General features: G+C 46.3%; 1 protein-coding gene across 1 annotated transcript in view; it reads right to left on the reverse strand.

The window, feature by feature from the left end:
* Window positions 1-16,115, reverse strand: part of POGLUT2 (protein O-glucosyltransferase 2) — a 124,904-nt gene extending 108,789 nt beyond the window's left edge. Inside the window, exons 1-2 of the mRNA XM_086947886.1 lie at window positions 15,947-16,115; window positions 5,650-5,887 (exon numbers count right to left, since the gene is read on the reverse strand). Coding sequence (XP_086804012.1) covers window positions 5,650-5,887; window positions 15,947-16,113 — 405 coding nt within the window. The 5' untranslated portion in view covers window positions 16,114-16,115. The remainder of the gene's footprint in view (window positions 1-5,649; window positions 5,888-15,946) is intronic.
* Between the last annotated feature and the right edge of the window lie 3,399 nt (window positions 16,116-19,514).

Consider the following 19,514-nt stretch of genomic DNA (forward strand, 5'->3'; position numbering starts at 1 on the left):
GTTCAGTTACTCCTGCCAGTTGTTGGTCAGTAGAATCCATCCCCTTGATGGTTCATCCACCGTGGCCATCTTCGAATGCCTTTGGAATATTCTGATAAACCCAGTCCAAAGCAGTACCCCCACTCCCCCCAAAAAAGTGAGAAATTAAGTGGGAGAAGAACAGGGAATGAGGGGCAATGGAGGAGGGTGTGTGTGTGAGCTAATAAAAAAAGAGCAAGCCGGGCGGGGAAGAAACAGTGGAACTGGTGGGAGGAGCAAGATGCAACACAAAGAGCGTTGGGGGGAGGGGAGGACACAGGAAAGTGAAGAACGAAACGACACACTTAGGAGAAAGCAAGAATAAAGTCAAAGAAACGAGCATTGTCATAAAGGCAAACAACATCAGTTGCAGAAGAATACATGCCAACCAGTTAGATGAAAGGCTACTGGGTGGAACAAGAATAGGGAGGAAAACCCCTTAATAAAGAGGAGACAACAAGTTATCCAATGAGCAAGGGACTGACCCAAAGCTTGCTCTATGTTCGACAATACCGACAATAACTGCAGTATTGCATGCCTCCTTAAACATGTATTTAAAAACCTTCTTACTGTAATTATTTAATGCACTTTTTTGTCAATACGCTCCTCCTGCGTGCAAAAGCTGCTATGATAAAACATAAATGAGCTTTCAGATTTCTCGTACCCCCACACACAGAAGGTACATCGGTCTAACTTGAGCACCTCCAAAACTACGGGCAGATCTTGTATGTCAAAGGAACAAACCTTGGCTTTGAGCAGGGTACAGCATGGCCATGGCGCAGCTGCTCAGTAGTAACAGAAGTGGCTCACAGCCAAGGAATTTCAGCTCTGCTCAGTCTTCTTGGCAGTGGATTGCTCGTCACACTGGAACAGCGGTTTTATGGCGAGTGTGCAATACTTTTCAAGGATAACCTATAACATCCCACGGGGCACCTCTTAGAATTGTTTTTTATTGCGCGTAAGGTAAACTTAAGGGTCAATAGCACAGGTGTTCTTTTCACAGAAAGTTATGTCACGAAATAGCTGTGGTCGAGGAAATAAAAAGCTGACATGACATAAAACAAGCAAGTTGGCGGCGGGAGTGGTTATGTGTACTAGCAAGAGGGCAACCTGCTGCATAGAAGATCTGGGGGTTACACAGCAGTGTCTGTTATCTACCCTTGCTGTAGAAACACAGTAACATTACAAATATAATGCAGCTGCTGCTTGGAGTCATGTTCTCACTTGTACCTGCGGCAGGGCAGTAAGAACAATATAAGGCCATAGAGAACAATCCTCAATGAGCTCACAACAGGCATGACTTGATGGCAGAGTCTGTTGACAGCCCAGAGAAATGTATGTAGGAATTTGGTAAAACTACACCATGCATCCCCTGTTCTCTCCATTCCTTCATGAGTTTGATTCAGTGGACACAGTGCACCAATCACTAACAGGCGGATCAGTAGTGTCTACTGCGTCCTTTGGGTAGTTAGCGGAAGTGCATTAACAGTGAGTGAGAAGGCTGAGAAGTCAGGTTTGATCCTGCTGTGATGTAATTCATTTTTAGTTTGGAAATGGGTACTCAGGGGTGTTTGTAATATGGTTGACCATGTGAGTAAGTTCAGAGGCGAGTTAATGACTGTATGCCTTCCTAATGTATAGACATCAGAAGAAAAGGGAATATCACCCCTTTTTAGGTCGAGGGACCGTTAAGCTGCGAAGCAGCTTCCGGTCCGGAGAATTAATGTGACTTAGTAGGGCAGTTTAGACCCGCCTCTCAGCTCCGTTCGCTTTCATTGGCTGGCTTCTTAAACAGAGGCCAGCCATTGGAAGAGAAGTGAGTCACTCCAAACAAGCCCCGTCTTTTTCGGATTCGGGGGCGTAAGTTTTGCTGTTCTTTAGCTTGTGACGTCGTCCGTCACTCAGGACAGCAAAACACGGCCCCGAATTCGAAAAATTCCACAAGCTTGAGGCCGCCATTTTTTTTTGTCCGTCGCCGAGTCTTCAAGTGCAGAGGAGAGCCTCCTCCTAGCAGCACCGCAGTGAAGGTGAGCAAACAGCGCTTTCAGGAGCTGCTCGCCTCCCCCCCTTCCCTCTGCCCTGCTCCGTGTCCGTGTCCGTCGCCGAGTCTCTGTCTCTGAGAGGCCTGTTCGACAAGAACATATAGCAGGACAGGGGGGGGGGCGACCACACACACCCAAGCAGAGCTCCGACCACCGCCAGGCAGGCTCGCGCAGCCAGGCAGAAACTCTTTCCAGGAATCAGTTCTCAAAAGAGCCCTGCACTCGCTCCTCAGTATGACTCGCACATGGCCTCATACCCCACCACCCGCACTTTGTACGTTTTAGAAACCCGCTGGTGTGCCCCCGCTACATAGCTGGCTGGCACCGCGTCATGCCCAACGTAGAAAACATGCCGCAACCTCCTCAATTAATTCAATGCATGGAGGGTCGGACGCGAGGTGTAACCCGTGCCTCTCTTTGCTCTGGGCGCCTGGCTGCCTTATCGGGGGTCCACTGTAAACCACGTCCTGCTCAGCGGTAGAAAGCCGCTGGTGTGCCCCCGCTACATAGCTGGCTGGCTTGCACCGCGTCGTGCCCAACGTAGAAAACATGCCGCAACCCCCTCAATTAATTCAATGCATGGAGGGTCGGACGCGAGGTGTAACCCGTGCCTCTCTTTGCTGTGGGCGCCTGGCTGCCTTATCGGGGGTCCACTGTAAACCACGTCCTGCTCAGCGGCAAAACAGCAGGAAAAAGCTTCTGTTATCCTCAGTGTGTGAAGCCACTTCCACACTCTACCACCCACGAACCCTCGCTCGTTATTATTACCCTGGAAGTAGGATTCAGCATTCCGTATTTTGTTGGGGTAGCAACCACTTGGGGGGGTCTCATTATTTTGGTAGGGGGGTCGCATGAGCCACTTATGCCAATTATGGGTGCCGGAGCCACAAGCCAGCACGAAAGAGGCGTGGGACGCACACCTTCCACGCATGGTGTTTATATGTAAACAGAGGCCATCTTATCTGAGGACAGTGACCCATGCCTGATGCTAAGGGGAGGGAACCCCTGCTCCACCGCGAGGTACATGTCCTCCCCGAAGTGTCACAGGGTATCCTAACCGGGACCCACCAACCAGCACCTGCCTGGTGATTTAGCGCGTGTTTTGAAGTTGCATTCGAGCAGGAAGCCTTGCGCGCGGCTGATGGTGTCTCGCGCCTGCTCCTTTGTGGTGGTGCTGAGCACGGGCTCGCTTCACGAAGGGGTGGGGGGGGGGGTGGGATCTGGTGTATCGCCTCTTTTAAGACCCTCGCGCCTCAGCAGAACTCATATGTCCGGCCAGAACATCATGCTCGTTTTGTTTCATCCTCACAGTGGTGTTGGTGGACTAAGTGTCCCTGCCTGGACGCGGTACTTGCTTTGTGTCGTCCTCGTAGGGGTGCTTTGAGGCAGTCGGTGTCGAGGTAGACACTGGGACTTGGGCCTGGCTTATAAGTGGGGTGGATTAGGGAAATGTGAGTACAGGATGCGCTGAGTGTGAGCGTATGGATCAGAGACAAAGTGTTTGATCCTACGAATTGTCTTGAAGAAGAGGTTCGGGTGGAGAGATTGATTAGCTGTTAGATAAGGCCACCCCAATAAATTCGATAGAAATACTCCAGTGGATGTGTTTGGTGACTCGATGTAACTCCGCAGGGTAATTACGAATGGGCTGTGTGGTGGTTGGATGGTAGCGGTTTCGGGTTTGTGTAGATGATCAAGTGGGGCTGTAAGGTAGTTTTGGTTCCCTTCTCTATCCTTCTCTATCTCACTACGTCACAACATCACTCATTGTTTCTATCTCACAACCACCAAAAATCACTCTCCATCACTAACTCACTCTTTCACTACCTCACTCTCTCTGTCTCACTACCTCACTCTATCTACCTCACTCTCTCTCACTACCTCACTCTCTCTCTTTCTATCTCACTAAGTCACTTTCACTCTCTTTCACTACCTCACTCTCTCTCTATCTCACTACCTCACAAACTCACTCACTGTTTCTATCTCACTACCTCAGAACATCCCTCTACCTCACTCTTTCACTACCTCACTTTCTCTGTCTCTCACTACCTCACTCTCTATCTACCTAACTCTCACTACATAACTCTCTACTCCACTCTATCTCACTACCTCACTATCTCACAACTTCTCTCTCTCAAAACATCACTACCTCACTCTCTCACTACCCCACTCTCTAGCTCACAACCTCACAACGTCACTCTCTTTCTCTAACTCACTACCCCAATCACTCTCTATCTCACTACCTCACTCTTTCTATCTCACTAACTCACTTTCACTCTCTTTAACTATCTCTTTCTCTATCTCACTACATCACAACATCACTCTATGCTAATATCTCACTATCTCACAACATCCCTCTCCCTCACTACCTCACTCTTTACTACCTCACTCTCTCTCTATTTCAATACCTCACTCGCTCTCTCTATCTCACTACCTCACTCTCTCTATATCACATATGCAAAAAACAAAGCTAATGCCAATACAAATGACAATGCCATTTATTTAGGGATACAAAAAAGATAAAAAAATAATGAGCAATCCCAATAGCTCTACCTATAATATTGCCGAGACCATTGCATTGTAAATGCTTGTTGTGGATGATCCCGAAACCTGGGGAGGAACCTCGTTTTAGAAAGAGGATATAATGATGTAGTGACCATCTACTGGAAGATGGAGTCAGACACACCTAAATAATGATCCCTTCTTGTGGCGTGGTTGGGCAAAACAAGGACATTGTGCTTACATGCGATTTCCACATATCTAATTTATACTGACAAAAATCACGATGACCATGAATACTGTGTGTTGGTTTAAAGTGGGATAAGCACGATGCTTGCAGGTACCTGAGAGACAAAGGGCTACATTATACATGCGGCGCACTTTCCTTTATTGCGCTGGGGCACCTTCAAAAGGGTGTGCCAGGCGCAAAGAAAGAAAATGTGCAGCATTATGGGTAATGCACTGCCCCAAGGGCAGCCACAAACACGTGCTGACCTGTCGGCAGCACATTCACGTGAAATACGGAGCGGCTGCTTGGAATCCGCTCCGTGTCTCACTGTGTAGGCCGTTACCCATCTGGAATGTTAAAGGAGGAATAGAGATCCCCTTGCAGTCAGTGACTGCACCCGCCTGCAAGGGGATGTCTGGGGGGTCCATAGGACCCCCTTTCCCCCTCCAGAGGGCTGCTCTCAGAGGGCACACTGAGAGTGGGCCACCTTTTAGGTGGTACACTGTCAGTGCGCCTCCTGAGGGCTTCTTTGCCTCTGTGCCCACGTTGGTAATACGGCGGCAAAGGGGTTTCTTCACTTGCATGGGGCACGCCCCCATGCAAATGAGGGACGCCCTCTGCAGATAGCACTGGTGTTTTATGTGCGCTATCTGTATTACAGCATATGTTGCCCCTTATGTTATAACAAAGTGACCCGGGCACGCAAAGGGGGCGCAAACACCTGTTGCACCCACGGGGCACTTTTTATAATACAGCCCCAAGTATTACTCATTAAAATGCAGAAAAGCAGGAGACGAAAAGCATTTGAGAACTACTCCAATACACTGATAACAGACACTCAAATTGATTGGTGGACCCTACCTTGAAGAAGTCATAAAAGGAAATGTGCTTCACAATGGGACCATAGAGGTTTTCATCATGTTTGAAAAAGAAAAAGTTTGTGAAAGCAGCATCAATAACTTCTGGGTGTTTCCTGCTGAGCTTCACAAGTTCAAGTCTCTCTTTGCAGCTGTCGCGCCCTCTCCAAAATGCAGTTGAATTTTTGTCTTGCCAGGCTGGGCCTGTGTTGGCTTGGACAGACATCATATCCAGACTTACTCTGTAAGAACAATGAAAGCTTGGTTATATTTTCCAGAGCAGGTCCTGTACTTATTTATATTTCTAATATTAACGAGCGACATTACAACACTACCACTGGAGTTTAACTTAGGATGAAGTATGCCACTGGTTACAAGGGTAGGTTGCGCATGGTAGCAAATGTTACAAATTAAGGGCTATCCAAGCCCCCTGGCATTTCAATTGTACAATGGTCAAGTGACCTTAGTACTAATAACAGCTAAACTGAGATATTTTCTACCATGGAAACTGCATAGACTCATGAGCTCAATTCAAAGAGAAAAGATACCAGATGTTTTCCCTTTCAATGGCATCAGCTCACATGGCACGCTGATGGTCACTGAAACTGAAAAAAATCCCTCAGACTGTAAGAGAAGCTGTGAGGATGAGACCTCCAAGTTCTCTGCACACTTGAGATAGTTCAAATGACGTGGAGGTCACATTATCCGTGCTAATGGGGTTAAGGGATGCTTCTCCACCGAATAGAAATCTCAAGGTTTATTTTTCCTTTCTCGGTCAAATTGAAATTTAGGCCAAAAATGCCACTAGGGCGAAGTAGCAACAAAGAGAACCTCATGAATAAAAAGATAAGTTCAATTAGATTGATTTCACTGAAAGTAAGCCTAGTCTTAATAGTAGCATTACATAGATATTAAAAACTTCAAGGAAAGAGCACGCCCCTGTGGCACTCCATTCCTCAAGGTTGTTGGATTGAATAGAAAAAAAACCTAATGGAAACGTTTGGTTAGGAAAGAATTGAATCATTTGATGGTGCCGGGCGCAGTCCCAATCACAGTGGATAAGTGCTCCAACCAAGAGTTTGTGATGGTCCTTTGTGTCAACGACAGCCAAATCATCTACTAAGACCAAGAGGCTTCGTAATGCAGATTAAGTCCCTAATCCTTACCAAAGTCCAAACTGAACAGACAAAAAGATGCCACTTTTATCAAGAAAGTTTGCAGTAAGGTAACAACGGCTTCTCAAGGATTCTAGCTAGCACAGATGTTCAAGGATTGCTAGCTTTGCTATGAACATAAGCTGCAGAGAAAATAAAAGAATTGCACCTGCCCATTTAGAAAAAAATAGAAAAAGGTCTTAAAAAAGGATATATGTCTCAATTTCTAAATCATACCACAAAATATGGTGCAGTTGATTGTGATACACATTAATAACACTGAAGAACCACAATTAAATAGCGAGCCTTTCGGTATGGCTCTTGTTGTTAAGAGACTTCTACATAAGGTGTGATAGTTTCCTCAATTTTGGGATTCTGTCTGGCTATAACATTAATTAACACTGACAACAATGTTTTAAGAAGGCATAGTTAAAGAGCATTAGCATTAGTTGGGACTTTAAGTGGATTATTTCTAACTGATTCTAAAACATGGCTTCATCAAGAGATTGCTAGTTGTCCCTTAAAGCACTAGCTCTTTCATCTGCCACACTGAGGCAGGGATTGGCTACATGAGTGATCTCATTTAAATTCAACCCCTCCTTCTGTGCTTCAGAATTTGGACCAAAAGCCAGACTTCTTTTCACAGGGCTGTGCTTGCGGACTGCTTATAACTTGACCACTGTCTGAGTATTCCTTAGATAAAGTATATTCAGAATATTAGTCATAGTATGGGATGGGAGGACTTGTTTACCTCTCCCAGCAATGCATTAGCCAGCTCTATTATGATTTTGAAGAATGCGTTTCTAGAGGGATGTCTGGAGGATAGAATGTTGAGCGCTGCAGATAAACCAACAGTTCAAACCTATATGGGGATTTGTCCGAGTGTTAGCCCTGCGCCATACTTAGTATGAGTGGGAAATATGCATCACAATTTGTTATTGATTAGACTTAGGTTAGGCACGGTGCACACTCTTGCTGCCTTTCCGTCACAAGGCCCGTATTTGTCACAACTTTCCTTGTGGCAATCAATCATCTCAAACAACTTTACACTTTATGCTATTCTGTAAATTTTACTCGTTGTTGAGGAAACGCTACTTGCTGCCCATTTTCAGGGCGGATAGCAGTTTTTTGTATATCGATTGCGGTGCCTTTTATCTATGTAATGATTTAAAAAAAAAACTTTTATGGGCTACTTAGATCGAATAAAGATATTTGATGATGATGATGATTTTAAAGGAAAATAAATGCTGATTTTCCATACCATCAAGAATATAACAGATTAAGAAGGCATAAAGCGTCTGAATGACCTCTTCATGACATCCGCAATAAGGTATCAAAAAACAGAAAGCACTGCAACATTGATACTACTAGCAAACACTCTAGCGACAAAGGAGAACCAATAGGAAAGAGACAATATACTGTAGGCCATAAGAGAGTATCACATCCTGAAAGCAACAGTTTGCAAAATAGCCACATGGACCATACACATTCAGACAAACATATTTCACATACATAGTACATACCCTGAAAATTGTCCCAAACTGGAAATCAGAGTACACATTTTACAGTATTACATCTTTTTTTGTCATGCTATTAAACCTCCAGATGATGGGCTCCTTGAAGCATTCATTTGGTTCGCCAACACTCCCTCAAAATGAAGTAGAAATACAAGACCACCCAATAAAAAAATAAGTGTGCACTACATTGGGGACCACATATTTCCATGGCATGATATTTTTTAATAGACGCATGGTATTCTTCACGTTAGCTAAACTGAATGAAATCTCCCCACAGATTCCAAATGCACTTACAATCTACTTGTAGACTAGAAACATACATTGTGGGAATGTACATAACTATGTAAAATTGACACTTGATATTTAGGTTTGCTGGTACTGACATTTGAAACCCTCTCTTACTAAATGTCAAGACTACATTTCAGGATAATCTTGAATGTAGAGGACTGATTTTTCCCTCAGAATTAACGTTCTCTGTGCAGATTGCCCGCTCTCTCCTAATCACTATTTGGGAATTGTCTAAAATGTTAAAAAACAGCTTATGAAAATATTGGTATTGATGGAGCAAGGTTTCATATGTACAGAAACTTGCTTGGACTTAGTCCTATCGGAATAACCTATAACTAATTATTCAACATGTTTTGTTTACTAATATTTGCATTATATGACATATTTAGTATTTAGGGGAAGCTTTACTATGTGCTTTTACTAACAATAACTCGAGTGTCTTAAAATGGCCGCCGAAAACGCGGGAACCTTTCTGCGCATGCGTCCGCTACATCTACGTGGTGTGACGTATCTTTCACTTGGTGGGAACATTCTTGCTTCTGCGCACTAATGCCAAGATGGCCGCCTCATGCTTACTCATACTAAAGCACATGCTGCTGTTTGTACTAAACTTTGTTCGTTCTGCTTAACTATTAATGCTATGGTATAAATAAATGAATGGGGTTAGAGTAGAGATAGGTGGTATACAGTGCATTAATTTATTTTTGTATTTTAATATGTTTTTTCTTTGTTATTAGCTCGTATTTGGGCCTGAAGGGTGACACAAACTCCATATTGAAAAAGCTGCGCCTTGGCAGATGATCCCAGAAAACCCGGAAGTCACTGTCATTGAATGACTGCCAACACTCCTCTTACCCACGATGTTCCTGGGAAACTGTCCATTTGACCTCAGGAGAGGAAGAAATATGAACTATAACAAATACAATGTATACCAACTGCAACCAATGTTGCTGGGTGGAATAAAAGTGCATGGGAAAATAAATTATGGGCGGGACTTTGATCAACATAAATCAATGAAATCAATGAAATGATCTCTTCTTAGTATGGTGTGATGACCTCTCCTTGTCTTTCTGACCAATCACTGAAGGGGAACACATGGATTTGCAAAATTTAGGGTTGGTACATTGCCCTGGAATTGGTATAACTAAGGTAGGCTTAGTTAGAAAAATTGTCAGATTATCTGACCTGTCACTGATCCTACGCGTGCTATAGGAGATCGAGAGCAGAGGTGCTGGCGGAGCACTCTGTCAGAAGAATCGGGGTTTTGCTGAGGGATTATCCAATCAGGGTATCAGAATTTGGCACAGAGAGAGGGGTGTGATGCTGGCGTTGCACTAATGGAGGTTACCTGTCCTCATCTGCACCTGTCCTGTCCTGTTGGCACCTGATTAATCAGGAGCCCCATGTAGTAATAAATCACTACAGTTGAGGGTTCCAATATTAAGTTTATTTGATATAAGTACAACAGGTGCTCCCGGCTTGGCGGCTTCAACAATCTCTGAACATTCTAACCCGCACTCCCGGATGGAGCGTGGTTCATACCAAGGGAGGAGAGAGAGAGGGGGGGGAAATAGGGAGAAGGGAAAGGAGTAAAGTTACAACACACCTCCCTCCTTAGGGAAAAGTGGGGAGGAGAGAAACTAGAGGACTCCACACAATGGGTGCGGGACGGAAAAGAGGGAAGGGGGGGGGGTGTGAGAGAAGGATACAGCACAGCAACATTGGGGTCGGAAGCAGGGAACCCCTTGCTATAGTCTAAGTAGGAGAACAGTCAAAACTGCACACTAACTGTGGTACATTAGCTCTGAGCAGTAGTTTTCTTTTTCCAATAGACGTAGCTGGAGAATAATGCTTAATTGATCCCAAGGCATGTTATGTAAAGATTTCATGAGTAGCCCTAGTCCACATTTATCTGCAGGAATTAAGGTAAGGCTCTTAAGAATTCAGAAAGTAATGAGTAAAGTTCTCAGGTTACATTGTCCAACGTTAAACAACAGTAACTGTCTGGTGCATTTAAAATTCAGAAAGTAATAGGTAAAGCTATCAGGTTACATTATCCAACGTTAAACAACAGTAACTGTCTGGAGCAAACAGGGTGTGCACCGTTGTGGTATGGGTAATACAATTCAATGGATGCACGAGGTAATGCTTAAGGCATCCTGGCATTGGTGGAACACAAGTATATCTATCACCACCTTTTCACCCTTGTCTCCCCTATGTCTGAGCTTGCTACACCGTCTATTTCTCCCTGGGATTCCGAACTCCTCATGCTAGATTTACCATCCCTTTTTGGAAGACTGAGAATGACTGTACTGTTCTTTTCCCTAGGCAGTAGCTTGAGCCAGGACACACCCCAAGACTACCTCTGATGAAATAAGCCTCCGTTTCCCTGTCCTTGTCCATGCAGGGACTAGGCCTTCTTCTGCTCTCATTTCCTTGGCCATGACCAGTATTGCAATCTTTATCGCATTTTGTTTTCGACAGCCCCCGATCATTTGCATGAGTCTCATCAGGCATAAGTATGTCCTCCTGTTCCCTCTTGGGCTTGCCATAAAAGAACTTATCTGTGTTTTCTGGACCATTGCACTTCGGCTTCCTCCAACGATCATTTGCATGGGTCTCATCAGGTATAAGTATGTCCTCCTGTTCCCTCTTGGGCTTGCCATAAAAGAACTTATCTGTGTTTTCTGGACCATTGCACTTCGGCTTCCTCCAACAATCATAGACTGAACCCCTCTTCCCTTCCATGACTTTTAGTGGGGATCCTTTTGGGTTTCTCTGCGTTATATTACTCTCCCTCTCCTTCATTCCATACTCGATCCCTTGTATGTATACATCTTTGTTCTCTCCTTTTGGCTCAATGTAACTTGCACCCCTCTCTCTTTCCGGATCACAATTGTCCATGTACTCCTCTGACATCTTGGGTCTGAACCCAGCCAACTTAATTCTTTGCCGCATCTCATTGCAAATGGACTGGTTGCTTTTATTCGTCTGCCATTCTCGTTTTATGGTTGTGGTATTTACACACTCCACCTCCCTTCCCAATTTTCCATCTGTCTCAATTTTTTGTTTCCTACTGTCCATTCTCTCTAGTTTCTTACGTATTTCTCTTTCCTCCACCTGGCTTTGATATGTGTTTTTCTTCTTGTTGTGTTCGTCCCTAATAGCTTCTCTTCCCCACTCTTTTTCACTTGCAGCTCTTTCAAATGCTGCATTACTCTTAGATGGTTGCATGCGAACATTAACAGTTTCACCTCTGGTATCTTGTTTGCTTTGATTCCGTGCCTGCTCATTCCTGTGTCCTTTTACTTTTTTCTCCAATGAAATCCTCAACTTCTGTTGATCTCTCCACCCTAGCATGTTGATACCACCTTCAGTTATGTATATAGTACTCCTCATATTGTTTTCTTTATAAACTACGTCCATGACTTTGTAACCAATGGCCTGTATATCCTCCCCTGCATATGTTTTCAGGACTGTGTTAGCCTCTTTTAATTCATTACCATATTTTTTTGCAAATTTTCTGTCCCAATCACTTTTGCTTACCATACTATATCTTGAACCAGAGTCTGTAATCATTTCTGTCTCAACTTCACCTATTATAACGGTACATCTCTGAGATGTCTTCCTGGCTCTAACATCCTCTTTGCCATCCATTCTTCCCTTGAAACCTTCATCCCTTTGTGTCTTTCCACTTGGGGCTTGTATATAATATTCATCCCACACGTTCAAAATGTTCTCATACATATTTCTATCAGTTCCTTTCATGAATACCTTCTCCATATTGTGATACATTTTCTTTCCTCCCTTACCTAAGCTGTGAAGTAGAATTTCCGCCTTTACTTCCGGTGACATAGATGCTACCTCTGTATCCGGGAGAGTGTAGGTTACGAGGTCCTCCTTCCAAAACGCGTCCACAGGACCGGAACTTCCCGTCGACAACTCTACGCATAATCTGAACAAGACTCGCTCCGTCTTCTTCTCACGAGGGCTCCCTGCCTTTCACCGACAGCATGACAGTCCTCACAAACCACGGAGGGGACTAAGCATGGTGTCAAGGAACGCCCCCTCAAAACCAGGAACGGAACACAGCTGCCGAGAGTCATACGCTTCACATCGACTTCGACAGTTTCACTTCATGTCTCCCGCTCTCAACCGGCAACTCGTTAGACCGATTTCCCGTTCATCAACTGGGTGAGTCTTCCTTGTTACTTCACTCCGCTCAAGCTTCAAATATATATCCAGGGGGGAGGCACCACACTGACCCTGGCTCAGCATCCCATCCTCGTCGCCATAAATGTAGTAATAAATCACTACAGTTGAGGGTTCCAATATTAAGTTTATTTGATATAAGTACAACAGGTGCTCCCAGCTTGGCGGCTTCAACAATCAGTGAACATTCTAACCCGCACTCCCGGATGGAGCGTGGTTCATACCAAGGGAGGAGAGAGAGAGGGGGGGGGGGAAATAGGGAGAAGGGAAAGGAGTAAAGTTACAACACCCCATCTTTGCACAAGCCTGTGGCCAGGGTTGGTCCTCATACCATTCTAGGTAAATATAATCTGTGTAGTATGTCCTTGTGCTATTTCCCTTTCTCAACCTTCCCAGGTACCAATGTTTAAAGGTGTTACTGTAGATTTCTTGCAAACTTTATGTCTTATTAATTGTATTCTTGCTTGTAAAATTTATGGTCACTGTAATTTGGACAAAGACTCACCGAAACTTTCATAGATAAAGTGTTTAAAACTTCTCCAGAGTCTCTGGTTATTTCAGGAAAAGTAAAATGTTAAATAACTACCCATTATTCCGACACCTTTTTCGATCCCTCGGACTTATAGCATAGGTGACAAGAATTGGTAAGTCATGGTTTACAGGTATGAGTCCTAAAAGGACTCAAAGTACTGATAGGCTGTAAGTAGTAAAAAGGTAGGACTACTAGTTCAGAGTGTGAATGTTTATGGGCCCAGGTGAGTATGCTAAATTGAGCTGGTAGTCCCGCGCGCCATCAGTATCATCTCTACACTAAGAAGTTAGAAAATATCAAGTACACTTGGGTAAGAAGATGCAATATACAACGTCCATCATAATAATAATAATAATAATAATAATAATAATAATAAATGAGCGTATAAAGCGCATGGTTACACTAACTAGTGTGTCCCCATGCTGCAGCCCCTTGACACTGTTAGTAATGAGAGAATTGAGCAGGCTGATTAATGAATCTATATCTGGAAGAGCTATCAGCCTGATTCATCATTGGGAAGTTTTGCGAGCCTGAAATAGCGATTAATAAGGAATCGCTATTCCAGACTCGCAAAACGGGATTCATGTAGGAATCGCAGTATTTTTTGCGATTCCTACAGGTTCCTTATTTGCGATTAGCTAATTGCTAATCGCAAATAAGGAATAACTCCCCATTCATTCCTATGGGCCTAAAGGGCCATAGGAATGAATAGGGAGTCATTCCTTATTTGCGATTAGCAATTAGCTAATCGCAAATGAGATTGAGATTTCAAGGGTGCAGGGGTGTCCAAAAGACACCCTGTAACACCCCTGAAATGTAAATTCACACAGATGTCACACACACACATGTCCAAAGGACATGTGTGTGTGTAACATGCAACTTAGAAAAATGCATTTAAATGCATTTTTCTAAGTTTTCGCTATTTACCACGAGGTTTGACCTCGCGATAAATAGCGGCCAAAAATTGCAAATTCGCAATTTTCAAATGTTTCATGATTAGCATTTAAGGAATCTCTAATAGAGATTCCTTAAATGCTAATCCTCGCAAATTTGCGAATTCTGTATCAGCGATTTTTGCATTTGGGATGATGAATCCCAAATGCAAAAATTGCACTCGCAAAGGGCCAGATTCTCAGAATCTGGCCCTTTGCGAGCGCAATTTCACCTGATGAATCTGGCTGATAGTCTTTAATTTTATCCGGAATAGGTTTTCAGATTGTTCCATCCGGAGCTCAAGGGGAAGAGCGTTCCAATGTTTAGCGGCTAGATAGCGAAAGGATCGACCCCCTATTCTCGCTCTTTTAATTGCTGGGATCTTAACCTGTCCCGACCCCTGGGACCGCAAGGCCCTGGTAGGGGTATAGGGGGACAGTAGGTAATTCGGACCCTTTCCCTGCAAGATGCGTTGACTGACGCACAAGGCCTTAAAGAGAATTCTCTACTTCACCGGGAGCCAGTGTAGGGTAGCTCGGGCATTCTTCGAAGAAGCTCTCCTAGGGAGCATCATGACTAGGTGGACCGCCGAGTTCTGAATACATTATAGTCCCTGAAGGCTCTTGCCACTGGCTCCTAGGTATAGAGCATTCCCATAATCCAGGCAGGAAGTCACCAGTGCATGGACTAACGTTTTCCTGGCGGCTACGGGGTGATCATCTAAGGTCTTCAGAAGGCCTTTCATTTTTCCGAAGCACTTCCCGGCCACCGTCCTGGTGTGGTGATCAAAAGAGAGCTTAGAGTCCAGCCACATCCCCAAGATCATACAACTGGATGCACTGCCAAATGTTTTCTTCTATTATTGATTAAATCCAATTTGTGGAATATTTAATATTAATGGTCACATATTTATTAGACCGAAATATTCATACAAATCTTTTTTTTGTAATACAAATGTATCTGTAGTTTATACATCCTAATAACATTGTGACACTGTAGTGGTGGGAGCATAGAGGAACAAGGAGCCTGCCATCTTCAGATATAGGGATGCCTTTCATAAATATGCGGACTGTCCAGTCGATTGCATTTCAGGAATTGTGATCAGATAGGAGTATGCACACACATTAGCAAATGTGGGGAATATTAATGGGAAGAGATTGTTGATATCCATAGGCTGTTTCCCATAAGACTATGTGTTCAATGTACGACTGAGCCCCTGTTTCATTTACACATTTTTCTGCAAAATACATTCCTTTCAGTACGAGAGTTCTTTGTTAAATAATGAATGATGATTATTATGGGTAGATAGTAACTGTCCACCTAGGCATGCAAGGAATACTCCTCAACTCCCAATTGAGCTACATTTTATTTTTGTGTATAGATGTTTTGGTAATTGTTCTAGCTTAAGACAAGCAAATACCGTGTGTTTTCGATTTCTTAAGAGTACAACCTAAAGCTTTGCTGATGACGTATCTAATCATTCAAGTTAGAACTTCAAATCAAAAAAGAATGGGTAACCGGCTGGACCCTCTACAATAGTTCAAACATAGGTAAGACTCTCACAGCAAGGCTAAACAATGGGATTATTCTTCAGGCAAAATAAGCAGTCCTTAAGGGGAGGCATAAACAATGCATACAATTTCTGAAAAGTTTGGATATTATTACCGGCCCATGGTTTCTAAAACAGAGTCTGTTAAGTCATAGGTTGGCATCACAATATCCTTTGAGTCCGCGGATCCACACCACGAGAAGATGGGATGAAGGTTTTGAGAGGACTTCTTTTTTTCTAAAGGCCAATCACCCAAATTGACAAAAAACTCTACATCTGGCATTTTCACCTAGAGAAAGAGACATAGGTATTGTGCAGTTTAGTCAGAGTGCCACATGGTTATTGTTCACAAACAGAGGGGAGGGAGGGGAGAGGGGGGAGGAGAAGAGATAAGAGGGGAGAGGGGAGAGGAGAAGAGGGGAGAGTAGCAGAGGGGAGAGAGGAGAAGAGGGGAGAGGAGAAGAGGGAGAAGAAGAGGGAGAAGGAGAGGAGGAGAGGAGAAGAGGAGAAGAGGAGAGAGAGGAGTAGAGAGGAGAGGAGAAGAGGAGAGAGAGGAGTAGAGAGGAGAAGAGGGAGAAGGAGAGAGAGAGGAGCCATGAGCAGGAAGTGCAATAAAACAACTCATCTGGAATTCCAAAAAGAGTATCACTGGCTCAGCGTTGACACCTCAGACACAAAAGCCAAGGTAACAGCCATAGAGTGATGTGCCTGATTTTTTTCAAAACCAATTTTATTATGAGTTCAAGCAAGTTTCAGTACAGCCCTCCACAGTCAGGATGAGACTGTCAACGACAGATAGGAAAAGACACAGCATTGACGCAGCACTGAACCCAGTGTTATAGAATGAGAGATGTCGAACTACCCCCGCCCACCCAACCCCAAGAACACCAACCAACCCCGCCCGCAGCTACCCACCCCTTATCCCACCCTAACCCAGTGCACGTGATCACAGTTCAGCAACATGAGATGGGATACAAAGGTGGAGCCGGCCAGCAGCCTAGGGTGCGGGATCCACATCCAGCGGTAGTGCATCATCAACGTCCATGGGGGGGTCGAGGGACAGGCCCCTGTAGTCCGCCCACCGTTTCCAAATTTTGTAATGTTTGCGGGGACACCCCCGGGCTTCGAAAACAGGCTGCTCCAGACCCATGAGGAAGTCCAGGCCCGCCTTCCAGGCACCGAGTGGGGGGGCGCGCTCGCTCTTCCAGGCCTGCGCCAGATCTCTCTTCGCCACCACAAGCCCCAGCAACAACAGATGGCGTTTGTAAATATTGCCCCCAACGTTTTCTAGAACATGAAGAAGGCCCAACCTAGGGGTACGAGGCAGGTCCCACCCCAACACCTCGGACAAGCAGTCCCAAACCCCGGCCCAGAATCGAGTCAGCCTCTCACAGGACCACACAGTATGAAAAAGGGTGCCCCTTTCGGAACCACACCTCAGGCACTCCGGAGTCGCAATAAGGCCCGCCCGACATAGACGGTCTCTAGTATAATAAGCTCGGTGGAGGTATTTGAACTGGATGAAGCGGAGGCGGATAGCTATAGCAGCACCACGGGGAGATTCAAGGGCCTCGCGCCAGTCGTCTTCATCCAGAGGACCAACATCACCCTCCCAAGAGGTCTTCAGCGTCGAGAGCGAAGGGGAGCAGTGTGTCAATCTGAAAGGGATGATTCTGTAGTTGGTAGAGGAGACGGGGCAAGGCCACCATCTTAAAGATGGCCGACCGGCCGTAGATGTTAAGAGGCATACGCGTCCATGTCTTGACGTCCATCTGGACCCGATCCCACACTGGCTGGACGTTCCGGTCCCACGCCACTGCGGGCGAAGCAGAGAGGAAAACACCTAGGTACTTCACACCCTCCACAGCCACCTGAAGGGATGCAGCCCAAGGACAGTCCACCGCGCCACCCCCCAGCACCCATAGGGTCGACTTGCGCGGGTTAAGGAAGAGCCCCGACGCCCGACCAAACTCCTGCATCAGTTCCAGGACACGAGGGCCCGTACGCTGCAGGTCGGTCATGAAAAACAGCACATCATCTGCATATAGAGCTATGCGGTCCGAATGATCCGCACCCCACACGAAGCCACGGTAGAGCACATCATGGCGTACCCTGGTGGCCAGCGGCTCCATGGCCAGCGCGAAGAGGTAAGGGGAGAGCGGACACCCTTGACGCGTGCCCCTGGTCACCGGGAAACGAGCCGATGCCGCCCCTGAGATACGCACCGAGGCGGTGACCTCGGTATAAAGCAGCCTGACATAGGAGAGGAAGACCGGGCCGAGGTTCAGCAGCGGCAACAGGGTAAAAAGAAAGGTCCAGCTGACCGAATCAAAGGCACTATCGATATCGGCCAACAGTAGTGCCGCCTGATCCTCCGAAGACCCGATCGCTTCTATCGCAGCCTGCGCCCGCCGTATATTGTGCCTCGTTGCCCGGCGCGGCATAAAACCTGCCTGATCTGGGTGAACAATAGCTGAGATGTGTGGAAGCAAACGGTTCGCAAACGCCTTGGCCAGGAGCTTGGCCTCGAAGTTAATAAGGGATATGGGGCGATAAGATTCATGGTGATCAGGGGGCCTACCCGGCTTCAGGAACACCACGATTTCGGCATGGCGCCAATCCGGTGGGAGGCGGCCATGTTCTCGCGCCTGCTCCGGGCCCGCAAGTAATGCGGCCCGAGCTGCAGATGGAACTTCTTATAGAATTCGCTGGGGAATCCACTCGGCCCCGGCGCCTTGCCCACATTCAGTTGACCCAGCGCGTCACCCAGCTCCTCAGCCGTCAGGGGAAGATCCAGGGCATCGCGCACCTCATCGGACACAGCAGATGGGGGAACCGACGCAAGGTAATCCGCGATATCGGCAGGGGAGAGTCTCCCGGGAGGCATATTGACGCCCATAATAGTGCGCAAAGCTCATTGCAAGAGTTGCCGGGTCCGTGATCGCCACTCCTGCGCCATCAACAAGGCCCGGCAGTGTAAGAGGCTGCAAGTTCTGTTAGCAAAGCCTATGGAGCATAGTGCAAGACTTGTCACCCCACTGGTACACCCGGCTACGGGTGGCCAACCACGCCTGGCGAGCCTCGTCTAATAAGACCGAGGAGTAAGACTGCTGCGCCTGCAGGAGCAGCCGCAGCGCGACATCATCAGGTGCCTCACTATGGCGAGCCTCAAGTTCTTCTACCCGCGCTGCAGCAGCAACAATGCTTTCCAGCCGAGTCCGGCGAGCAGACGCACACCAAGCAATATCTATTCCCCGCAGGGTGGGCTTCATAGCCTCCCAGACGGTCACCGCGTCCATCTCCCCGGTAAGGTTGTCCTGCCAATAGTGGGCGATCGCGCCACGAAGATGCTGGGAGTAATCAGGGCGCTGCAGGTGCCACGAGGACATCCGCCATCTGAAAGGTTGGCGTGCTTTGCACAAGTCAATTTGGACTGCCACAGGGGAATGATCAGAGAGCCCGCGAGGCCGAATCGCCGCCCCCTTCACTCTATCAAGGAAGGCCCTCGGAACAAACACACAATCCAAGCGCGAAAGGGAGCCATGGACAGCCGAAACATAGGTGTACTCTCGCCGCTCCGCATGCAGGTGTCTCCACACATCCACCCAACCCAGACCATCAACCATAGCCCCCAACCGTGTAGGGGAGGACACAAGCGCCACCCCGGGCCTCCTCTGCCGGTCC

The sequence above is a fragment of the Lissotriton vulgaris genome (genome assembly GCF_964263255.1).
Source record: "Lissotriton vulgaris chromosome 8 unlocalized genomic scaffold, aLisVul1.2 SUPER_8_unloc_1, whole genome shotgun sequence".
In the NCBI taxonomy this organism is placed as follows: domain Eukaryota; kingdom Metazoa; phylum Chordata; class Amphibia; order Caudata; family Salamandridae; genus Lissotriton; species Lissotriton vulgaris.